Source organism: Mustela putorius, unplaced genomic scaffold, assembly GCF_011764305.1.
Source record: "Mustela putorius furo isolate JIRA1106 unplaced genomic scaffold, ASM1176430v1.1 tig00004007_pilon_pilon_pilon, whole genome shotgun sequence".
Taxonomy (NCBI): Eukaryota; Metazoa; Chordata; class Mammalia; order Carnivora; family Mustelidae; genus Mustela; species Mustela putorius.
This window is the reverse complement of record NW_025422145.1, coordinates 2,158,497-2,182,300: the sequence shown is the minus strand read 5'-3', so window position 1 is coordinate 2,182,300 and position 23,804 is coordinate 2,158,497. Positions and strand designations below refer to the sequence as shown.

Genomic DNA, 23,804 nt, shown 5'->3' with positions numbered 1-23,804 from the left:
TCATAGCTGTGCAGCAAATGTTGGTTCCGGGTCCCAGGCTTTTCGGAGCTGAATATGAATCCCCTGCTGATTTGTCATCTGCAAATGTGACACCTCTCCTTCCCCACGTGGCTGTCACCTGACCCGCATTTTGCATTGGTTTGGACTTCTCTTTGGGGGCTCTGTTTTCCCAGTGGAGACCTTTGGCAAGTGGGGCATCCAGGGACATGCTTGGGTGTCCTTGTCTGTAAAATGGAGTGGTGGCCATCACGGCTGGCTTTCCCGCGTGTTAGGAGGACCCAGCACAGTAGTCAGTATGCATGAGAAGTTGAAGGTGCTCACGGTGCCTGGGTGGCTCGTTGGGTTAAAACCTCTGCCTTCAGCTCAGGTCATAATCTCAGGGTCCTGGGATCGAGCCCTGCACTGGGCTCTCTGCTTGGCGGGGAGCCTGCTTCCTCCTCTCTCTCTGCCTGCCTCTCTGCCTACTTGTGATCTCTGTCTGTCAAATAAATAGATGGAATCTTTAAAAAAAAAAAAAGAGAGAGAGAGAGAGTTGAAGATGCTCTATGTGTGATGTACTGAAGAGAACATGGAGAAAGGAGGGTCCTACTCCCTGGCCCAAGCATGGGGCTTAGTGCTTCTAAATCTCAGCATTCTCATGTTAAAATGGCATACCCAGTGCTGCCTTGGGTTCTAAGAATCCAGTAAACAAGTCTAACCATTTAGCAGAGTGTATGGTGCACAAGAATCCCTGTCTATGACTTCTACTGTCTTCATGCCTTCCTTCTGCCAGAAAGATCTCCCAGGGCACTTCCTGATTATTTGCATTGGATTCCATTCTATAGGGGAAGAAATTGGGACTCAAAGGGCTGAGACCATTTACCATGGCCAGAAAGGGATGGAGCCAGGGTTTGAACCTGCTGGTTTGCCTCCAGCCAGGAGAACCTTCCTCTGTCCTTCCCAATCTCGAATCTCACTCTGGATTCTTAATGCTTTGAGAGGATTGATCCATGAGCTGGCAGAGGAAGGCCAGCTCCTCAGTGACTTGTCCTTGTGTGTCTTTGATGGGAGCCAAAGGGTCCAGCCTCGCCCTGGAGAAATCCACCCGGATTCGGCCCCAGCTGACCTCGTCCCTGGTGATCCCTGCTGGCGCTCAAGTCAGATCCACTTCTCAGTTTATTTTTGGAGCCTCATAGACATCTTGCATGGCTAAATCCTTGTCCCATGGGGCGCTGGCTAATTAGCCTTTGATTATTCACAAACTCAGAGGCAGGAATGGGGGATGAAGTCCTCCTTGATTTAATCACCCACATGAAATATAGGCGAGACTGTAGGTTTCTAGGAGTAGCTTGGCCAAGACCTGGTGATTAGAAGCAAAGGCAGTCAGGCAGCCACCAGCCCAGCCACCACTCTGTCCCCTGTCTTCACTTGGGGAGAAATGAATGTTGAACTGCTCTCCACTGGGGCCCCAGAGGTTACAGCCCAGTTCCCCATAAACCTGGTTTTTACTGTTGATTGGGGGGGAGGGTTCCCCTCAGGCAGGTTCTGGCCACCTCCTACCATAGCCAGCTTTCCAGGAAGTTCCTTCTGTTGTCATCAGGCCAGAAGACAGTTGGCGTCCTTTTAGATTGCACGTAAAGTAGGACATTTCAAAAGCAGGAGTTCCACTGTGTGCCTTTGGCAGGAAGAAAGGCCTCTTTTCTCCTGTTCTCTATTCTTTTCTCCCTTTTTCCTAACTCTATTAATAGGAGAAAGGGCTCTGAGGAAGATGAAACACTCCTGACTTACCATTTGTGTTCTGGTTCATTCATTCAGCAAATAATCTCAGCTCACTTGGGGCAAAAGCCAAAAAGTCCATACAGTGGCCTAGACTTGCACTAGGTGACATTGTGGGCTGGGTGATTCTTTGTGGGGCTGTCCAGTGCATCAGAGGATGTTTAGCAGTGTGCCTGGCCTCTCCCCATTAACGCCAGCACCCACCCCACCCCTGCCATGGCAAAAACCAAAAATGTCTCCAGACATGCAAGACTGCCATGAGAGAGAGAGAACTATTCCCATTGAAAACCACAGTTCTAGAAGGCTTTATATGATCTAGCCCCCATTCCTTCTCTGACCTAACCTCCTGCTTTTCATCTTTGACTTCTTGCATTCCTTCCTCTCTGCTCATCCCCACTGGTGAGGTGGGCCGCTCTGGGCATGCTCTCACCTCAGGGCCTTTGCACTGCGGGTCCGCTCCCTGAAATGTTCTTTGCCCCAGATATCCACACTGCTGCTCACTCCTCCCTGTCAGGTGTCTGCTCACAATCCCACCCTCTCAATTCACAGCTGACCTTGACTGTCCTTCGAAAGAAGGCACCCGTCCCTCCCAACATCCTAACCCCCCTTTCTCCTGCTCTCTTCTACCCTATTGTGCACATTATTTTTTGTTTGTCTCCCTATCTGAGGACAAGAGTTTTCTCTGCATTGTTCACAGATGCCCCCCCTCCCCGCAAACCCTTGGATAACACTTCTTTGGGGACATATTTACCCAGTGCCTGCTGTATGCATGTGTCAGGCATTATCTGCTTACTGGAATATAATGGTGAACATGCCAGATGAGGTTTCTGCCCTGAAGGAGCTCAGAACTGTCGTAATTCAGACCTGACCTGGCTAGACTGGAGGCGAAGTTTTGTCCCTGGCGCCAAGGGGAAGGACGCTTGTAAAGGACACAGGGCGCTGCCGCAGGGCGGCCGGACGCAGGGCTGGATTCGGGGAGACGCGCATTTCTTCCCGTCAGGTGAGCCCTGCTCTGTGTCCCCGTGTGGCCATGCCCTGTACCCCTCAGGCCCCACTGGCCCCTGGAAGCCTCAGCCGCCCAGCCCCCCGCTGGCCGCGTTGGTACTCAGGCCGCCCCTCGCTCTGAACACACATTTCCCTACCGGCCTCCATCCGGCACCAGCTTTTGCCTGGGGCCTGAGCGTGTGAGAGCGGCGATAAAAATAGTGTTTAGTTACCCGCACTCTGCTTATTTTGTACTTTCGAGCAGTAAAACGTCTTTGGATGCATCAGGCCGGCTAGCGAGCCCCTCATTTGTCCCTTGCACGGAGCAGCCTTGAGACAGGCCCCGAGAGACCCTGTCCTCAGACTGGCATCTTCAGCTGCCAGTGACACCCTCCAAGTGGGGCCCAGCAACCAGGTTTTCCAGAAACCTTTCCTTCCTCCCCAATGCTCCCCGCCCCCCACCAAGCTTTGTTGGTAACGCGTAAAGCCTAGGGCAGAAGCAGATTTCTCAGGCTGCGCTGAGCAGAAGGATGAGCCCCTGCAGGGAGAGCCTGCACTGATTCCGGGTGGTTGCTCTGCCTTTGGCCTTGAGGCTACAGTTGGGGATTCCTAATCATTGTCGCTTGAACGCTTCATCTCCGTTAATCTCTGCCACTAGGTAGGAGCTCCCTTGGCCCCATTTTGTGGATGAGGATAATGAGGTGCAGAGAGTTAGAGGAAGTAGCTCCAAATCCCGCAGTAGTGGGATCGAAACACGTTGCTCTCCAAGGCTGGGCTGGGAGCATGACCCCTGGCGCCCTCTCCCCTCGTGGCCACCTGGATGCGCTTCCTCTTGTCCCCAGGGCTGTGCACCTGCAGCCCCTTTGTGATGGCCTTTCTGAACAGCAAACAGTGGTCATGTACGTTGACTCTTAAGAAGGAGATCCACACACACACACACACACACACTTGTAATCTTTAAGTAAGAGCCCTCAGGCCTCTGGTTTGGGAGTAAATACATAGCTTTTTGCCTCCGAAGTGTCACATTATTTAATTGGTACAACCATGCTAGGGGAACTACAGTGGCTTTGCTAAGTGGTGGCTGCTTTAGGGAAATGCTTGCAGGTCGGTGAAAGGAAAGACTCAGTACCACTTGTTGGGCGTTAAACAGGGTTCTGGGATCATCACCGGTTACTAAATGCAGGGGTGGCAGGGTGCCCTGTGCTGCTGATCGCCCACCCCTCTGCCCTCCTGTCTTCCTAGGATCTCTGCACATCAGCTCGTGTAGTAGGTAGGCAGTCAGCTTCCAGTCGCCCAGCACACAGTTCTGGGAAAAGGCTGCTGCCAAGCCCAGGGCTCTTGAGGAGGGCAGGGGTGAGGGGCTGAGGGACGTTTCTACTCTCTTTGCTGCAGATCTGAATTTTGGCCCCACAATGCTCCCATGTCTTTGGGAACCCGACCCCGTGTAGAGCTCCATTGCACGGAGCCCACAGTATGGTAAGTACCAGAGTCTGGTTCCTGCCCCACCCCTCTGTCACGTGGCCTACTCCCTGCTTGGGGCTGAGATCAACTGCGGGAGCATCCCAGCCTTACCCAGTGGGACTAGGTAGGGCAAAGAGAGAAGCCGGGAAGCATCTCCTTATTCCAACCTGCCTCACTTTGTACAGGAAAGGGTTTCAGAAAAATGGTGGCCCCATGGAGATGACATCAACGCAGAGGTGCGTTTTGTCATTTGCATGGGAATCTGACTTTTCTCTGCTTGCTTCCCCATTGCTATTCTGGTGGCACAGTCTCTTACCAAAGTGGTTTTAAACTTCTTCATCGGCAGTCTGTTCAGGTGACACTCAGTAAGTAAAGACTTGATAGGATCAGGGTGGCAGACCAGCCAGCTCCTCTGATTCCAGAAGCCTTTCTGCAGAACCTTGTTGCCGGTCATTTCAGATCCACTCAATAGATACAGAGACAGAACAAATATCTGGGACATGGACCACAGCTAATGGTACCAAAAAAGGAGGAATGACCAAGAGTCTTTTTGGCAAAGTGAGGAATCCCATGTGTGACACAAGAGTCGAGTAACTCATTATGTTTCCCTCTTTGCATTGCCTGCCAGGAAGCTCAGAGATTGGTTCTCCATCTCACAAGTGCCCAGGACATATGGTAATTTTCTGGATGTTCATCATGTTCCTGATAGAAAATTAAATTTCATATAGGATCTTTTGTCTTGATGCCCTTCCTTACTGCCCTCTATCTCCTGTGTTTTGTCTCTTTCAGTCATTGGACTGTGGGTTTTGCTTAAGGTTTTTTGTAATGTGGAAGACAGAGGTAAATAACTATGGAGCTACAAAACACAATTTCCAGCTATATCAGTGTTTGTATATGTCTTTTACTCAAGCATCTTTCAGCATAGCACCCCTTTTCAGTGTACCCCCAAAATATGAGGCATATTTTCAGTTTTAAAGCTTTAGGAAAACACAGCTTGATGGACTCACAGGGTCCCTGCCCTTCGGGTGTGTCAGGACTGTGCAAAATCAAGTTGGGCACATTTCAGCCCAGCCAAACCCACATCCCTTTGTTGGCCATGGCTTGGAAGGCCAGTACCTGTGCCCTTCTTGGCTGGGCCACAAGTAGGCTGGTGGGCAGGCTGTTTCCTTTCCCTAGGCCTCAGTTACCACATCTGTATAATGGGAAATGATCATCTCTTGCCTGCCAACCTCAGAGGCCCTGTGGCTTCTCCGATGCTGCTCATCAAATTCAAGTCCTATTTTAAAAACAACTCATTTTTCAGATGACCTGAAGGCGATGGGAGCTTGGTGGCGGAGCTAAGGGTGTTGACCAATACAGGACATTGTTAGCACCTATCCCTGGTCACGCCACAAATAGGATCATTCACTGTATCAGTGATTTTTGTCTTGATTAAGAGAAGCCTCTGAAGTCAGATGAGGGGGTTGTGAATTTCTGCTCTGTCATTCACTGGTTGTGGACCTTTGACCTTGGTCTTAGTTTCTTTGTATAATGGAGATAATTATGTTAAACCCGATTAATATTGCCTCTGGCATGGAGCAGGTGCAGTTCATCCAGGAACGTTGACAGGTGCATGCTTTGTGGCAAGCTTTGGGGTTTCTTCATTTGGTGGATGGGACTTTTGAGGCACCCCAAGTACAGTAGGCATTTCTGGACACGAATCACTGGTACCTCCATGCAGTCGAGGGACCCTGCTCTATGAGGCATCTCTTTCCACTTTGTACTTGGCCTTCATGGTCATGGAGATCCCCAGAAGCCCCGCGCTCAGTGCCAGATGCTGGGACTGGGGCCCGGCCCTTCTTGGAAATGAAATTGAACCATAATGAGAAACAAGATGGACCTTCCTCTGCCTTCCTAGTGTTGGAACTTTAAAACTTAAAATCAGTCCAGATAGACATTTTTATTTTCACTTAGGAGGTTGTTAACCATTATGGAAAGTTTGACACTAGCCCTGACTTACCTTGGATGAAATTTTCAAGACGTGGCTCTCAGCTCCTAAATTGGATGAGTTCCTTTTGCTAAACTCCCAAGTCTTTTTTTTTTTCTTTTTTTCCTTCAGTTGGGGGAAAAAATAACAGAGCTCACAGTCCACTTTAATTGCCAACAAGGTTCTATATCCTAAGTAGGGCAACAGAGAAGTGGAAAGGGCCAGAAAGAGGTGGAGAAATCGAAATCTATTGTAACACTATTTTGGGGATGAGGTAGATGAGTTTCCTTAACACTGAAAACCTTGGGGATTTCATTTTCCCCAAGCCCAATTTTGATTCTCTGCAAGAAGTCATCATCATGTGCCTTTCCTGCTTCTTAGAGAGAGGTTGCCCCAGAGACGGGGTGTGTGTGGGGGGTGATGAAACAGCTCTCCGAGTTGCTTCTGCATCACTCTGGATCTTTGGGGGAGGGGGGAATGTTACACAGCGAGTCAAATATCTGTAGCTACAGAACTGAAACTTCTAAAAAAATGTTCTGAACAGGAGTAATTTGCATTCCCAACTGTCACAGTGATGATGTTGGATCTTGGATTTAGAATACAATCATAACTTTTTAAGGTTCCCATACCTAGGGAACCCAGAGAGCGATCAACCTAACATTGGGAAAACATATCAGTCAAACTGATTTTTGGAAATGACAGAGATTTGCAAAATTAGGGAGTCGAGTCACACACACGCTGGGGAAACAAAGACGCTGGGTTTAGAGTTAGTTGTCACATGTCGTGGAATAGAGTATGAAAATGGCAGAAGATAATTGAGGGGTGTTACATCAAAATCCTAGAGAAAGGGAAGAGTAAGACAACAGGGAAAGGAAGAAGGGCTGGCACAAAGGGTGAGGGTGTAGGGAAGTGGTCTTGAGCAGGAGATGGCAGTTTGTAGCACACAGGCCAAACCTGGCCCTCTACTTGTTTTTGTAAATAAAGTTTTGTTGGAACACAGCCACGCCCACTTGTTAACATGCAGTTTATGACTGCTCTCACTCTGCACTGGATCACTAGGGCAATTACACAAAGTACCCCAAACTTAGCCATATAAAGCAGTAAGCGGTTTTGTTTATTATTGCTTGCAGGCCTTTGGGTCAGTTAGAGGTTCTGTGGTCTCAGCGGTGGCTCCTCTGATCTTGGCTGGCTCTTCTGTGTGGGGCTCCGTTTGCTGTAGCCTGCCGTAGGATCGGCTCACCTGGGATGTGTGGACTCCTCTTGCGTGTTCTCTCATCCCCCAGGAGATGAGCCTGGGCTTGTCCACATGGTGGTAACAAGGTTCCGAGAAAAAGAGAACGCACACGTGCAAGGCTTCTTGAAGCCAAACTTAAACTGAAGCAGGATCATTTCCATCACGTCTCTCGACCAAAGCAAGTTCTTAAGTCCCGCCATATTCCAAGTGTGGGGAAATAGACCTCACCTCTCTGGGAGGAGATGCGAAGTCACACTGCCAAGGTCATGGGTACCACAGACCATTGCTTGGTATATCCAGTATATTCAGTCTACTGTACTCAGAATAAACCGGGCTCCAGTAGGAAAGAATCACCCATAATACTTGACACACAGGCGGCGCATAAATCCACACCGGTACACGAGTGAGGCTTCTTTTTCCTCTGAGGCTTTTGCTGGCGATTGGTTTATCTTGTGGCCTCCCTGCTCGGGCAGGGCACCATTCTTAGTCAAGGAAGGACAGCTAACCGTTACAGGTCCCCTGTGGAAAGAAGTTTGCTTAATATAGTACATGGCACATATTAAGCTCCCCGTTGGTCTTTGTAACTAAGGGGTTGATAAAAGTAAGCTCTTTTTTATTATTTCCACTCGCAGGCAGAAGGACCTGTCTCTGCATTCCAGACAGACTTGGGGATTGTATCCCTATTTTTTTCTTGAGAGATTGTGTTTCTTTCTTTCCATCTCTCCGTTTCCCCTGTTGCACTCCCTCCCTCCATTCATCTTTCTCTCTGCCCCTTGCCCTTCCCCACTTCCTTGTTTGACTTCTCTCTTGGGAACATTTAGCACAGATTCCAGGGTCCGGCACAGTGGGCCTCTAATGCAAAGTGACATCTGCCCGAAGTCTAGGGCCCTGGGACCGTCCCCAGCAGCAGGCTCTTGGCTGTAGAAGCCTCGAGCAGAATCCTCAGAACGGCTAAATTGCAATCTGACAATGTAGATCAGGAAGGGTCACTGTGCAGAGTGCCTGCCTGACTGAGGTGGGGAGACAGAGCCCTCGCATTACCCACCGCAAGGACTGGACGGGTGTTGTACGGTGGAGAGATGCCTTCTGTGAGCCCAGACTCTTTCTGAGCTTGTGATGATGTGGTCACAATCCCTGGGGATGGAACAGGTCGTTTCTGGAAGCATCTGTTCACAGCCAGCACACTTTACTGGGCTTTTGCCCGCTCAGAAATACTGGATGAGGCATTTTCTGAGCCACCTTGCATGGGGTTAAATCTAGCTTTGGGTTTAAAAGGAGTGAAATGATGGCCTAAGGTATGTGATGGAATATCTGTAGTAATCTAAAACCAGATCTAAGTCAGACCTGGGTTGGGATTTCAGTTCTGCCATTTATTAGCTGGGTGTACATTGCTTCTGTGTACAGTTGTCCAGGATGTACACTGCACGAAGGCGTAAGTAGGAGTGAAAATTCAGCTAGCGCTCTAATCATCAAGACAGGCACCTAAACTCTGGATGGCAATTGCCTGGAGTAAGAGGCAATTCTTTTTGTAATTCTCACAAAGTGAACAGTGGCCTGATCTGGGCGACATTGAGAAGGTTTAGCCTCTCTGAACCTCAGTTATCTCACTTACAAAACCAGAGATAAAGAGAGTACCAGAATCGTAAGTTTGTTTATAACACAAAGTATTTGTAGAATGCTTAGAATAGTGTATATAGTATAAAGGTCCAATAAACAATGATTGCACAATGGCCTGGGCTCATATTCCACCATGCCAATTCCTGGCTGTAAAACCTTGGGCAACTTAAACCTTCTTTGCCTCAGTTTATTCATTTTTTTTTTTTTTAATTGAGACAATGGGGCACCTGGGTGGCTCAGTGGGTTAAACCTCTGCCTTCAGCTCAGGTCATGATCTCAGGGTCCTGGGATCGAGCCCCACATTGGGCTCTCTGCTCAGTGGGGAGCCTGCTTCCCCTCCCCCCACATGCCTCTCTGCCTACTTGTGATCTCTCTCTGTCAAATAAATAAATAAAATCTTAAAAAAGAAATTGGGACAACAGTGTTGATCATACCTTCCCATGGAATCATTGTGAGGATCAAATGAGTTAATGCATGTAAGGTGCTGATTGAGTTAGCCCATGAGTATTAGCCTTTATCTAAGCCAGTTTTTTTAAGGGGGGAGAGGCAAAGGGAGAGAGGAGAGAGAATCTTAAGCAGGCTCCACACCCAGCATAGAGCTGGATGTGAGACTCAGTCTCAGGACCCTGAGATCATGACCTGAGCTGAAACCAGGAGTCAAACACCTCACCCACCGAGTCTCCCAGGCACCCCTATCTAAGCCAGCTATAGTGCTGGGTTGGCCAAGGATCCACGTAGGTGACAAGTCCATCTGAGCGGGAGAATCTGCCATGAAAAAGCCGGTGGATGCCCGAGGGTGGATGGTTTGGGAGGGCAAGGGAGAGCAGCTGTCCCAGGCTGATGGGCATTTGCACTGCTTGACCAAGATACCGAAGAGATTGTCTGACTTGATTCATTTTCTCTAACTCCGTATCTGCCGTCCTCCTTTGTCATGATCTAGCCAGTACCTCCCTACCTTCCCACCCACTACCGGCCACCATCAACCCACACCGGCCACCCGTTCAAGGAAGTGTGGTGGTGAGGGCGTTTGATTTATGGGCTGAAACCATTCTGGCTCCAGTCCCCAGTCCCCCCAGTTGCTAGCTGTGTGACCTTGGGCAAGTTTCTTAGCCATTTTAAACCTCAGGTTCTTCATCTGTAAAATGGGACTAATAAGAGATCTAGGTCATAGGGTGATGATGAGGGTTAGGAGAGATGATGCCAGTTAAGTGTTTCGCACACATGGGGGCATACGTGCTCAGCTTCAGAGATTAGCTGCTGCTGCTGCTGGTGATGGCATAATCCGTCTGTGTGTACACACACACGTGTGCATACACACACACACGTACACACATGCCAGGTTTGGGGCTAGACCCTTGGGGCTTACAAACCTGAATAAATTCTTCTCCAAAGGGCATGTTTGGGTGGAGCGATACCCATGCTACCAAGTAAGCCTAGGAGCAGTGTGGAAAGTTCTGTCGTGAACCTAGGAGCAGAGCTCTGTAGGAAGAGGGGAGGAAGAACACAGCCATAAAACAGGAGGTGGAAAGCAGGAGCCCCGTGAACGCTGCTTGCAAGTGAGTGACAGTGCGGCCGAGGCGGCGGCAGGAGGGGAACTTGCAGGCATTCCCTTGGAATTTGCAGCCAGGCCTCTGTGCTCCTTCTCGGTTCCAGGCAGGGGCGCACCGCTGCCCGTTCAGCAGGTGGGCACCTCCTCCTCTGAGCCTATCGGATGACAAGGTCAGAAAGTACCAGAGCCCCAGATCTGGTGGGAAATGCCAAAGTCATTAATCCTGCCACTGAGTCACCAGAAGATTGCCGCCAGGGACCTCCTGACAGCAGATGAGAAGCAGTCCCCCACCCCTGCCCCTGCCCACTGTGGGTACCTAAGGCTTCTGGGGAGCTTCCAATTAATAAGCTCTAGCCCGGTACTTGAGACTCATTAGAATTGTGATTTAGGCCCATTTACTGGTGTGAGATCACAATGGGGTGCTGGGTGATTATGGTCACCCAAGCTTGCAGCCAAAAACCATTAAATACGTGCCTGTCACTTCCTGTCTCGCTTGTGCCTGTCCCCAGCCCATCCTGGGCATCGCTTCAGCGAGAAGGCGAGAGGCTGGAGCCATGCCAGGGTGGTGGGTTCTGATCATCCTGGCTTGGTGAGGGTTGTCTCCACCCTGTGCCGCCCTTTCCTCTCTCTGCCATGTCGTGTCACAGCAGGCGGTGAGCACTAGGGCCCCTCCTGTCCCAGCCCCAGGGACCTTTCTGAAACATCACGCTGATCATGACATACTCCTTGCTCAGAAAACCTGCAGTGGCTTCCCAGGGCACTTAGAATGAGTGCACCTTTCCTCACCAGGAACAGCAAGGCCCGTCGCCATCAGACCCCTGTCTCCCTGTGTGGTCACACCTCAGACCCTATGACACCGCCCACACAGCCCCAGCTCACTTCGGCCTTGTGGCTAGTACCGTTCCTCCTGCCTGGTGCTGCTTGCTCCACATCTTGTGTCAGTGCCTTCTTGTCACCCGGCCACAGCCTGAATGTCACTGCCTAGAGCCGTCTTCCCTGACCCCCATCCGAAAGGCCATCCGCCACCTCTCTCCTGCTTCACGCTTCTCTAAAGGTCTCAGCCCCACATCATGGCGTATTTACAGCTGTGGGGGCTCTGTTTCCACTTTGCCTGGAGAAAGCAAGTTCCATGGAGCTCCTTAGTTCGCCGCCTTGCACCTAGAATAATGGGTGTCGTGTAGAAGGTGCTTGAGTATTGGTGAGATGAATGAAGAAGAAAGAGTAGTAACAGACAGAACCATAATAATGACAAATAGTAATTGTCACCTTTCTCTGAGTGTGGGCTGTGCGCCTGTCACTATGCCAGGAACTTTAGCTACGTTTTCTTTTTTGATCTTCACCAAAAAGCCTGTTGAGGCAGGTGCTAGTTCTTCCTATCTTACGGAGATAGAAACTGAGGCTTACGGATGCTAGAAGTAACTTGTCCAAGGTCACCCGGCTAGTAAGGTGTAATACTGTGCTCAGTTCAGGTCTCCTACCTCCTCTGGTGGAACAGTGAAGACCAGGGGTCATTCCCTCTGTGCTCCTGGAGGCGGTGGGGGGGGGGGGGGTGGTTCTTGCTGTCAACAGAATTGCAGCGATATCCTACAGGAAAGTGGGAAGTTGGTGAGACCCTGTCTGAGACTCATAGTTCGTTGTTCTCAAATGGAAATATTGACGGAAAAATTAGTGTCCACCAATAGCAGTTTGAGACCACGTATCCACGGGTGCTGGTATTGGGGCCGGGTGTCTGATGCAGGACACAGGAAGGATCCAGAAACAAGCCAGATAATGACCAGAATTTTCTGGCTACGTTTCATCACGAACATAGGCTGTGATTGCTTTGCACATCCCAAGTAGCAAAGCATTTTGAGCCATTTGTATATTTTCAAATTGGAGCTGGTTCTTTTTTTTTTTTTTCCAAAGGCAAAATTTGAAATTCCACTTAATACTTACTGCTGAATAGCAAGGACACCGATATGGGCTTTCAAAGACTCTCAAATGTCAAGAGAGAATCTGGCTGGCACGATAAACCAGGAGAGTGAGTGAGTGAGAGTGTGTGTGTGTGTGTGTGTGTGTGTGTGTGTGTGTGTATGCATATGGCCTGGACCACGCTGTACTTGGCATCTTTCTTGACACTCTGCACACTTCTTCTCTGATGCGATGGGACGGCCCAGCCAGTTTCCCTCTGTGTCTTTCTGAGTCACGTGACCGCCACCGGCCTTTGGAGTTTCAGCTCCTGACAGATATTAAAGAACGACTCACTTATTACAGCTAAACAGAAAAGCATATGGAAAAGGCAAACTGTATTAACATCTGCCGCCTGGGCTCCATCTGCTCCCGTTGGCTTGGCTTTGCCTCCAGACGTTGCCAGCCTGTCAGTTTTCCAGGGCCAGTTCCCTCTGTCCTTCCAAGAGAGGACACTTTGTGCCCGTTCATTCTGATCCACTCAGGCAGGACCGGGCACTTGGGAAGTGTTGGAGAAATGGAGAGAAATGCACGAAACGCGGGGAGTTGCGAGGTGGTGGGCTCTGGAGTTCAAGCTCTGGCTCCGCTGCTTCCTGGCTGTGTGGCCTAGGGTAGGTGGCTTAGCCTTTCTGTGCCTCAGTTTCCTTGTCTTGGGAAATGTTGAGGTCACGATGGCAGTAACTACCTCTCAGGGTCCGTGGGAGAGTGAAATGTTCAAATGCAGGTAAAATGTGGAAATCCCTGGCAACAGTGGCCGCAGCGCGTGTGCAGTAGATACTGATTCTTGCTTTCCTAAAGAACATTCCCCGCCGCCCCCACCTGGCCTGTGTTACTCATTTTGTATTCTCCAGCCTTGCACCTTGAAGTTGAAATGACTCATCGGGCACCATGTGCGGCAGGGTTTTCCGGCCTTCTGGAAGTCCCCACACTAACATCCCTGAAGACCCAGCCCCTTCTCCCCCTGCCAGCGACTGTCCCAAGATGGAGCTCTCATGGTGTATCATCCCGTGATGGGACAGGGGGACCGGGCCCTTCCCGGAACCGGCCCAGCTGGCCTTGTCCGCCTTCTGCCTGCAGCCTCCTCCTCCACCTGAGCTGATTTTTGCCTCCAGCTAGCAAGACAAACCAAATGTTGTTATTTTAGTATCTGGTAGCCTGTCGGAAATAATTTCTAAAAATGTTTTCCCCCCTCTCTCCCCGCCTGGCTCCCTGAAGCAGCCACATCTGTGAAGCAATTAGGACAGCCAGCTGGCAGCCCCCGGCCACTGGGGAACGGGCAGCCATGCACTGGGGTCAGGTGCTGCTTACTGGCTGGGACATAGGGGGACGGCGAGGGTCTTAGGTAAGTCGGTGTACCTCCTGTGCCTCAGTTTCCTCATCTTTGCAATGGGAATGCTGACAGTGTTCGCCCCCAAGGGCTGCCGTGAGGTTACCTGATTTAGTCCCTGCAAGGTGCCTCGAACGGTTCTGGCGTACAAAGCAGGGAAGTGGAAGGCGAAGTCACATGGAGAGCTCGGGGCGTGAAAGCAGCCCTGTCGGGAAGGACGGGCAAGCATAGCCCGGCCTGGGTCTCCTGACCAGCCCTCAGACTAGGAGGATGGCTAGAAGCGTCACTGCTCTTTCTTGCTCTGTAATCCCAGGCATGGCCAGAGATTTCTGGGATCCTAGAGCATCCAGTGATAAGGAACCAGAGGGGTGGGCTAGATCTGTGTTTTTCCAGGAGGGCTGTGTGGCCTACTGTGGCACCCAAGATGATTTAGGGGCACTCCACAGACATTAAATAACCTTGAACTCCCCAGGGAGAATGTGAGTGCCTCGTTACGCCCCTCAGTTTCTGATTACGCCAAAGAGACTGTCTCAGCTTGGTGCTCCTGCATCTTTAACGCCTAACCACCCCTCTTCCTTTGTAACACAGGCAGCTGCCCTGGGCTCCTAGCCTTAGGCAGGCAGCTTGATCTAGCTGGGCTGCAATAACACCACGACTTTTTCTTTGTGTCCAGATTTTAGATCCCACGGCAGTCAACCTTTTCTCACATTATAAGTGTATACATTTAAGTGGTGGCCAATTAAAATAAAGTAAATGGCAAAATGGCAGAAGCATTAGAAAGTATTATCCTACCCCAGCATACCCAGTGTGAGGATGATGAACAGGGTCCAGAGGGTTCGTGGCAGAGCCAATACCGGGGGTAGGACCGAAGGCTGTGGCTCCCATGCCTGCCTCCCGTTCCGTTCCTTCCACCGCTGTTCTACTGAGCGCTACGGGCTGGTGATGGGCGGTGCTTCCTTTCCTCTGGTGTCTGGGCCTGGCCGACCTAGTTCGGGTCACATTTCTGGCTACACATTGGAATCACTGGGGGAGCTTCGAAAAATCCCAGTTCCCAGGCCCCAGCCCAGAGGACCTCCATGGTTGCAACCAGGCGTCAGTATTTTTAAACCTCCAAGTGATTCAAACAGGTAAGCAGAGTTGAGAACCTGTAGGTCAAAAGCTGCTGCCCATTCTCAGTGCATCAGGTCATCGGAGGAAAGAAGAATCAAGAAAAGCAGAAACAAAGGGGAGAGGAGGAGGGGCAGAATGGCTAATAAAATACTGTGCCAAACCAGCAAATCTCAAAGGGGATATTTAGAGCGTGGTGCCATTTTGTCAACCTTATAAACACACAAAGCAATACTATATATTGTCTGTGGACACATACATATTTACTAAAGATATAAATGCATGGCTGTGAAGGATAGAAGTGACCTCTGGGTTGTTGAGAAACGGGAGTTGAGCGGTAGGAAGTACGTCAACCATATCTATAAAGTTTTATTTCTTTGAAGAATTGAATCAAGCATGGCAAAATTGTTACCTGGGGGTGTTCTATTATTCTGTATTTTCGACATGTTTTGAAATATGTCATAAGTCAGAGGGATCTTAGTTTTTCTATTTGTTTGGTATTAGGAAGATATTTAGATCCATTTTAGAAAACAATAAAAAAAAAAAAAACCACTAAATTTTACTGCCTGAATTCTTCAGAACAACTTTTATAAATGTCACAGGCCACAGGCAGCTTTTTGATCACAGAATGATGTGGGACAATGTGATGAGAGGGAGATAAGAGACAGATGGACAGAGGGACAGCAAGAGGACAGAAACCCAGGGGGTGGAGATAAGCCGACCCCTGGAGTCTGAATGAAGCCAAGGTACCCAATAATACGCGAAGCTCTGCCCAGCAAAGGTGGGGTGTGATCTTCCAAGACTTGCAGGGCCCCCTTAGTAACTGTCTAGTAGCCATAAGCACATAGAAATTTGGCCTCAAGTGATGATTAACATATGAAAGGGGAAGTTGAGGAGGCCCAGCCTGACCCTCTTGATCTTCTTCGTCTGTCCTACCAGAACAATCAGTAGCCTGGAGATGGATGGAACTGGACACTCTCATGAAACTGACCCCCTCAGTCTGTTCTCCGCAGAGAGCGAGCGAGCCCAAGGTGGATCTAAAATTTCAGGCTTTGATGCCCCTAGAGAAACTGCTAGCCCCCTTTTCTTAGGTCTTGTACTCCTAACCAGAGGCAGCTCAGTGCCAGTCTGTGGCTTGAGGGGGCTGTTATGGGTGGGGAGCAGGTATGAGCTTGAGTTCAGAGTCAGGCACCGTGGTTTAAATCCCCAGTCTCTGTGGTCTTGAGCAAGTGTCTTGACCTCTCTGAGCTTCAGTTTACTCATCTGTCAGAAGGGGTATCCTATTACTAAGAGGAATACTGTGAACAACTCTGATTTGTGTTCTAGGTGCTGCGCTAAGTGCTTGGCCAGCCTGGACTGATCTGTTCCTCATACCAGTCCTAAGACTGGCTTATAGATTCTAGCCAGGAGGCCTGCCTGAGGTCACAGAGCATTTAAAAGGCACCAGGACCCAAGTGGTCCACTTCAGTGCTCATGTCCCCTGCCCACTGGCCCACAGTGCTTCCTGCTAGGGCAGTTAGGCGGGTCAAGTGTAGGAGAATGCATAGAAAATGCTGGTCCAGCAGCCATGGTGACGGGTGCATCGGGGAACAGAGGACTGTATAAAACCCTGAACACCTGCTGTCAGCTAGGATTCTCCTGGTCTTGACTTCAGACGTGGGGATGCAACAGATGAATTTCTGTTCTCTTCCCAAGGCCCAGCCAGGAGCGGAATGTTCACGGTCCATCCTTCCCGTTATCCTGAGTTCGAACACTGCCAAAGTCCCCTTGAGAGTTGAGGCTGGCAAGTTCAGAGCACAAACTTTGGAATCAGACCTGGGCTTAGTCTGAACCCTGTCCTGTCCCATCCATGTGATGCTGGGTGAGTCCCATCACCACCTCTGCCCAGCCTCAGTTTCCTCTTGCATCAAGTGTGGATGATAATATCCCCCACATCAAAGATAAAGGTGAGGGTTCACCAAGGGGAGTAAACAGTAGGCACTCTCCCATGTAGCAGACGTTCAGGATTACAGGCGGTGGGCTGGATCATAAAGCTGGCAAAGTACGCGGCCCTGCATCATTGGGGGGCCTGCCGGGACTTGGACGTCTGTGTTCTGTGGTCTGCGTGGGAGTCCCTGTCTTGCCAACTCACCTCTTAAGTGAGAAATCCTGATGGGAATACTGCCTTATGGGAAAAGCTGACCTGCCCTGGGGCGGTGAGGCAGCCAGGAGACCTGATGAGCCCCGGGAGGGCCCCCAGAAGCTGAGGATCTCAGAGACACGTTCTGTCCAGGGAGAAAGCTGCCTTCCTTCACAGCCTCGTTAAGGTGAGCCCCGCGCACACCGAAAGTTCACAGAAAGAGCCACCTAGTGGCCTGAACAACTGTGGTCCCCCCAGGTCTCCCAGAACCACCTGCGGCTGGGTTTGTTTCTTGAGCTGTTTGAGGGTAAAGAGGAACGAGTTCAAGGCAGGGCTGGTCATGCCGGGAGAGGTGCTCCCTCTCGGCCCCTCGGATAAGGAACTTGTCCAGGAGCGAGTCTTCCGCCTGCCTGGGTGGCACGTGTCACTTCCCAGAACGGGAGGGGCACAAGGAGGCGGAAACAACCTTTGACCCGTCACCCAGACCCCCAACCCCGCTCACTCTCTCAGCTCTGGGGCCACACTGCCTGGCTCCTCTACTGGCTGAGATAACCTCTCGGAGCCTCTGGCCTCTCATCTTGTAAATGGGTGGATAAAAACATACAAGTGACGTTCGGCGTGGTGTCCCCAGTGCCACCTACACTGTTCTTACCTTTTCGTTGAGCTGGTGAACTGGCTGTCTGCTTACTTTACTAAAAGGGGAATTTCCTGAAGGTAGGCACCTGGCTTAGTCCTTGACCTAGGCCTGCTGCCCAGGGCAAGGCTAGCATCCCCTCGGTACTCCGTTGGTGGGCGTGAATTTGCTCGTGAAATGTCCCCGCAGGTCGAATTCTGGATGGAGTAACAGCTGCCTTGCGTTGACTCTTGGCCTCTGTGCGCTGGAGTGTGCTTCTGCCCCGGGGAGGTCAGCGCGTCTTCTCGTCAGCCGTAGGGGGTGTAGATACAATTATATGCATGTCACCTACGAAGGAGCCAAGACTCAGAGAGGTTAACTAATTTTCCCAAGGTCACACAGGTAGTGAGTGGCAGAGCTAGGTTTCCGGTCTGTGAGAGCTCTTCCAGAGGGTGTCCTTGGCCACACGCTCCGTTTGTCTGAGTGGCCGTGACTGCCCATCGCTGCCTCCTCACTAGGCAGTTTGGGAAATGCACGTCAGACCCACCACCCCTGAAGAACGTGTCCAGAATGTTCCTTTTGGAATGTTTAGGCAGTACACCCTAAAGTCGGTCGCAATGAGGTTTTCATCTTCCCCCGAAGCTTGATGTCAGGGCCTCGTGAACCGTGTGGCTGAAAAGGGCGCATCCTTCCCACCAGCCGCGGCGACCCTGAGTCCAGAAGGTAGCAGTCATTCCTCAATAGGATGGACGGCCTGTCCCTTCTTCCCCGGGGCCCTCCAGGAGAGACACCATTGGCCGTGTCATGCCGAGCTCACGAGGAAGCAGGAAGCACGAGTGGGGGCGCCTGCCATTGGCAGGGTGGGGGACGGCAGAGCCTCAGCCTTCTTTGGGAACGTGGCCAATGAAAACTTGCCCGGGAGCCCCTGTCCCTGGTAGAGGGGGCCCAGGCAAACACATGCTCGTAAAGGAGATTTAGGGGGTGGCAGCAGCATATTCATTTGTACCTCTGCATAGTAAAAATAATTTATTGGCAGCTGCCTGGGGAGCTCAGTTCTGAAATCACATGGATGGCAGTATTAGGCTCTTTTCTCTTTCTTTTTCTCTCTCTCCCCACCCCAAGTGGCTCAGGCTTTCAGATGCTGTAAATTAATTGGGTTTGTGTATGTGTGGCTGTGTATATATTTATTTATTTACAGGCGTCTCTCTTTATTTATATCGCTGGCTCCGTGAGCATTTACGTTTCTTCAGAGACTCCGCAGTCATGAGCTTACAAGTGTGTCATTCATTCCACACTCGTGGCGGGGTGCGGGGCTGGGGACGGGGCCCAGCAGATGGAAAGGATGGGTCTGAAAGCTGGATGTCTTTGATCAACAGGAGGCCCGTTTGTCTCCTTAAGGGCCCTTTGCTGGAGGACCTCGGTCGGACAGTGTTAAGAGGGTGACGGCCAGAACCTGGAGGCCGGAGGAGTAAAGAAGGCTGTGGGACACGAAAGCCACGATGAAGAGCGGGGCAGGGTTTGGGGTCCAGAGCTGGGGTTCATCTCAAGTAACCGAGACTGAGACCGTGAGGCGGGGATGGACTCTCATCCAAGGACCTGAGTTGTTCAAGCCAATCTCTCCCTGCTGACGCTCTCCTGCTTGAGGACTTTTGGCACTCTTAGGGATCAAGCGCTCTCTTCCAGGGTCTCTGGTGGTGGTGGTGTCACCCCCTAGGGGTCGTCTTGGAAATCGTGGGGCATTCAGAAGGGCTGGTCCTTAATGCTCCTTGCAAGCTGAGGGGTGGGCTTTAGTAACCATGTGTGATGTGGGACCTGTTACTTAATGACATCTTAATGACAAAATAGTTCTCTGGGACTTTTTCTCCCTAGCTCTACTGAAGTATAATTGGGAAATAAAATTATACTTAACATTGTTAAGGTATTTATCACGACGTTTGTGAAAGGATGCCCCCGACCCCCTGCCCCGTCGAGTTAGTTAATATATCGTTTTAAGATTTTATTTATTTATTTGAAAAAGAGAGATCACAAGTAGGCAGAGCAGCAGACAGAGAGAGGGGGGAAGCAGGCTCCCTGCTGAGCAGAGACTCGATCCCAGGATCCTGAGATCATGACCTGAGCCAAAGGCAGAGGCTTAGCCCACTGAGCCACCCAGGCGCCCCCATTCTGGGATCTTTAAAGACAATCTGTGTTGAGTGTTGAGCACTATCTTCAGGATAAATGTTAGTGACGATGGTTGTTATTACCAAGATTGTGGTTTGCTGCTATCTCCCGCCCTTGGTTTCTTTGTCTGCCTCATGGATGAGCTCTTTTCTTCTCTAGATTGGGCTGGGAAATCGCTTTCTCTGGGGAAGCCTCCGCTCCTCTCTTTGGAGCCACGTCCTTGATGAGTCCCAAACCATACCCCACATCACTTCTCATCATGCACATCATGCACTGAAGTAATGGGTATGCGTGCCCACTTGCGTCTCCCGTGCCTGAACTCCCCCAGCAGCCGGAAGAATGTCTTAATTTACCACCTGGGCCTTGGCCTCTGCCATGCTTGGCAGGAAGAAGGCACCCAATTAAAGTCTGCGGAATGACTAAACTAGTGATTCTCAACACCATCAAACCCAGACCCCTTCCTGCAACACATCTTTTAAAATATTCCTTTTATCTATCCTGAAATGGAATCCATTACTTGTAACCTACTTATACGCACAGCTCTAAATCAATCAATATATTGTCCTCATAATAACAGAAAGAACATATAAAAGTAACTTACGATAAAGATCATGTATATTTCCTTCTGTAAATGATCAGACACACAAAAGCACTAGGGTGGGACTTCTCAGACTTTGAAGCACAAGGGAATCACCCTGAGGAACTTGTCAAAATGCGCATTCTCATCCTGTTTGCCCTGGCAGGAGCCTGAGATCCTGCATTTCTAACCTGCTGTCAGGGCATGCTGATGTTGCCAGCTGATGGTTTTTTGTTTTGGGGGGTTTTTTTGTGTGTGTGTGCCGGAGAGAAACAGACCGCACAAGCAGGGGGAGCAGCAGGCAGAGGGAGAAGCAGGCTCCCCGCTGAGCAAGGAGCCCGATGCGGTGCTCAATCCCAGAACCCTGGGATCACAGCCTGAGCCAAAGGCAGATACGTAACCAACTGAGCCACCCAGGCAGGCACCCCCGATGGGTCCCCCTTGGAGGAGCTAAAAGTCACACGCAGAGGTCAGGGGCCTTGTTTTGTGTCCTCGAGAATTCACTAATTACAGATGTAGGTGGAGAGCAGGTGTGTGGGTTGGTGACTCCTCTCCACAGCTTGTGTGGATGTGATGGTGGGATCCCCTGAAACTGTGGTCTGAATGACGTAAAAATTTCCACTTGAATTAAACCGTATTTACTTTCCTCAAATATTCAGTTCCGTTAAAATCACTCCAATGGACTCTGTGTCTTAGGTCCATGTGAGTTGGGTTCTTGGTGCCCATAATTAAAAATGAGCTGCTCACCCACCTGACAGCTTAGAGACATATCCTGAGGATATAGGACGTTTTTAAATGCTCTGCAGTGTGTGTTCCCCACGCGCTGTTAGGGCTCTGGGGTCCTCCCACCCACAAACGGCCACGAGCATCCTCCAGTCCTTGGGGCAACCAGAATCGCAACCACATGTTTTCAGGACACCCATGAGGGGCAGTCCTGCTTCCATGGAAAACCTGGGATAAAAGGATTGCTGAAGGGTTCTGAGGTCTTGGAGGCCGGGCTCAGTACCTAGTTATCTGATGATCCTGAGCCCTGGGTTCCAAGCAGTGGCGCCTTACAGGCTCAAGGTCTGCACATGAGTAAGGGGACATGCTCTGGGCTTGGTGGAACCCGTGATGCTCTGTGGAATGGGTGCCCCTTCTTGGTACCACTGGCCACTACTCAGCCTCAAACAGTCTCACATGGAAATCCAAGTCCAGCTCTGCCCACTCCCCTGATGTTGCCCAGACAGGGTAGAAGTCCAGATTTGTAGATGAAATCTCCAGAATTTGAAATGTTGGCCGGGATTTAAAACCCAACAGATGAAAAGTCTCTACAGAGCAAACCAAGCATCTCTGTACTTGATGGAAACTTGGGGCACCCAGGGGTGACCTCTGCCTTAAATGAAGGGATGTGCCAGCCGCTCAGGGATGGTCCATGCTCTGATTGACTACGCCTCTCCTTGCCCAGCAGGGGACCCTAACCCTCCTCCCACTTCCCCCAAGCAAGGGCTACTTTCTCCTGACCACCTCTTGCCCCCTCCTCCTCCCCCTCACAAGCACCATTGCTTGGTTAATCAGGCCCTTCTCTGGCTGTCCATCTTCCTCCTGGCTGAGTTCTGCTGTTCTGACTGCTTTGTCTGGTCACGCAGTGCTGCTGTTCCGTGATGGGGGCAGGGCTCAAGCAGGTGAGGCCTGCTAGCGTCACCCTTTGGAGCCCGTGCCCCCCAGAGCTGGACTTTTCCATAGAGGGTGATTTTGTGTGCACCCTCTGCCCCGCCCCCGCACCCTGGGGACACTTGGCAATGTCTAGAGACACGTTTTGGTTTTCACGGGGAGTCTTTGTGGCCTTGCATGGGTAGAAGTCATAGATGCTGCTAAATAGCCCACCATGCAGAGGACACCCTCACAACAGATGTCAGCCTACCCAAGTGTCAGCTGTGTCACCGTGCGGGCCTGTTGTGGAGGTATCCAGAAGGCTTTGTCATTGAAGCAGGATTGGGTTGCTCATCCCCCCGCCCCATCTTCTTTCCTCCTTTGTCTCCATCTTTGGGTCCTGGGGGCTTCTGTGTGAAGGGATGGACTGTTGCAGGGGCAGGCAGGCTATGTGCAAACGGTATTTCAGAAGGGGCCGACCTCAGGCATTTTTTTTAAACCAGATAGAAGGCCTCCCCGCGAAGACCGTTTCTCCATGCTGGCCGTTCTGTTTCAGACCAGCGGTGGTGGTCTGAAAGCTCTTCTCCCCCCTCTCTGTCCTTGCTTCTGACGCGTAGCCTCGTTGTCCCTGGAATCCAACCCCATCCCCCACACTCCAGATGACCTTGAGCAAGCCTGGCCTGGCCTCAGTTTGCTCATTTGAAGCAGTCCCTATTTTTTTTTTTTTTTTTTTGCAAAGGCCAGATTTCAGCTTGGCAGGCCAGTGCCGTGTTAGAGACTCTACTCCCCAGTGGGTGTGGCCATGTTCCAATAGAGCTTCCTTGGGTTGCTGATGGCAGACCCTGTCCTGCGTGTTGAGGCTGTTGGGAGGGCTGGATAAGCCATCGCCAGGGAAGTGCATGGTGGGGTGCCTGGCACACGACCCCATGGCGGCAGGGTCAGCTTACCTTGTTCCCTCCTCAAGCTCTCACTTGCACTTGGACTTGCTTGCCTCCCTTTTCCTCTGGTCCTGTTCCACCATCATTGCTTCCTCCTTCGGCTCTCTGCGCACATCTGTCTCTTACACTGTCCAGCAAGGAAACCGCAGAAGACACAGGTATAGATCTCCCCCTGCCACCACCCACCCGCCGGCAGTCCTGGGGCACTGGGCACATGTTCCCACTGAGTGTCCCCACATCCACCTGCTAGGGCTGGAAGGAGCTCGTGCGCCAAGCCTGTGTTGGCCTCTGAGTCTGCTTCTGCTGGCCGCCCGAGCTTGGGCCCCGAGGTGAAGGTACTGTGTGTGGAGGGGAGGTCCACGGCATGTGGCTTAGGCCGTGTCGGAGCCAGACAAAGCCGCGAGGACCGATTTTAATTGGTCGCATACTGTTGTAGTAGGGGAAGGAGGTAAGTGCGAACCGGATTCCACTTCCAGTGACAGAGAGATGACTGTGCATTTTCAGAGGATGATAGGGAATAGGGAGGGGTCCGTGGGGGCTCCGTGGAGCAAGGGGAGGGGAAATGGCAGAGAGCAGGAAGAGGGGATTAGTCTGGATGGATTTGGGGTTGTGGGCGGGCATGTGTCCGAGTTAGGTTGTAACCGCCCATGGAGGCCAGGACGCAGGAGCCCTGTCCTCAAGGGTTGGCTGGAACAAACTAAATTCTTCGGGCAGCACTGAATTTTCTCAGGTAGGCACTATAAGAGGGGGCTGGTATCAGCTTCAGAGTGCGGCCTCAAGCTGTCACAGCCTGCTTAAGTGTTTGTTCCAGTCTTCAT

The 23,804-nt window shown here is 51.0% G+C and overlaps 1 protein-coding gene across 3 annotated transcripts in view; it reads left to right on the top strand.

Moving 5' to 3' along the window:
- Positions 1 to 23,804, top strand: part of XYLT1 (xylosyltransferase 1) — a 299,030-nt gene that overhangs the window by 136,485 nt on the left and 138,741 nt on the right. Inside the window, exon 1 of one of the 3 annotated variants that reach the window (XM_045071918.1) lies at positions 4,083 to 4,215. The exons of the other annotated variants lie outside the window; for them this stretch is intronic. Coding sequence (XP_044927853.1) covers positions 4,213 to 4,215 — 3 coding nt within the window. The 5' untranslated portion in view covers positions 4,083 to 4,212. Of the gene's footprint in view, positions 1 to 4,082; positions 4,216 to 23,804 lie in introns of those variants that run through there. 3 annotated transcript variants of the gene reach the window in all.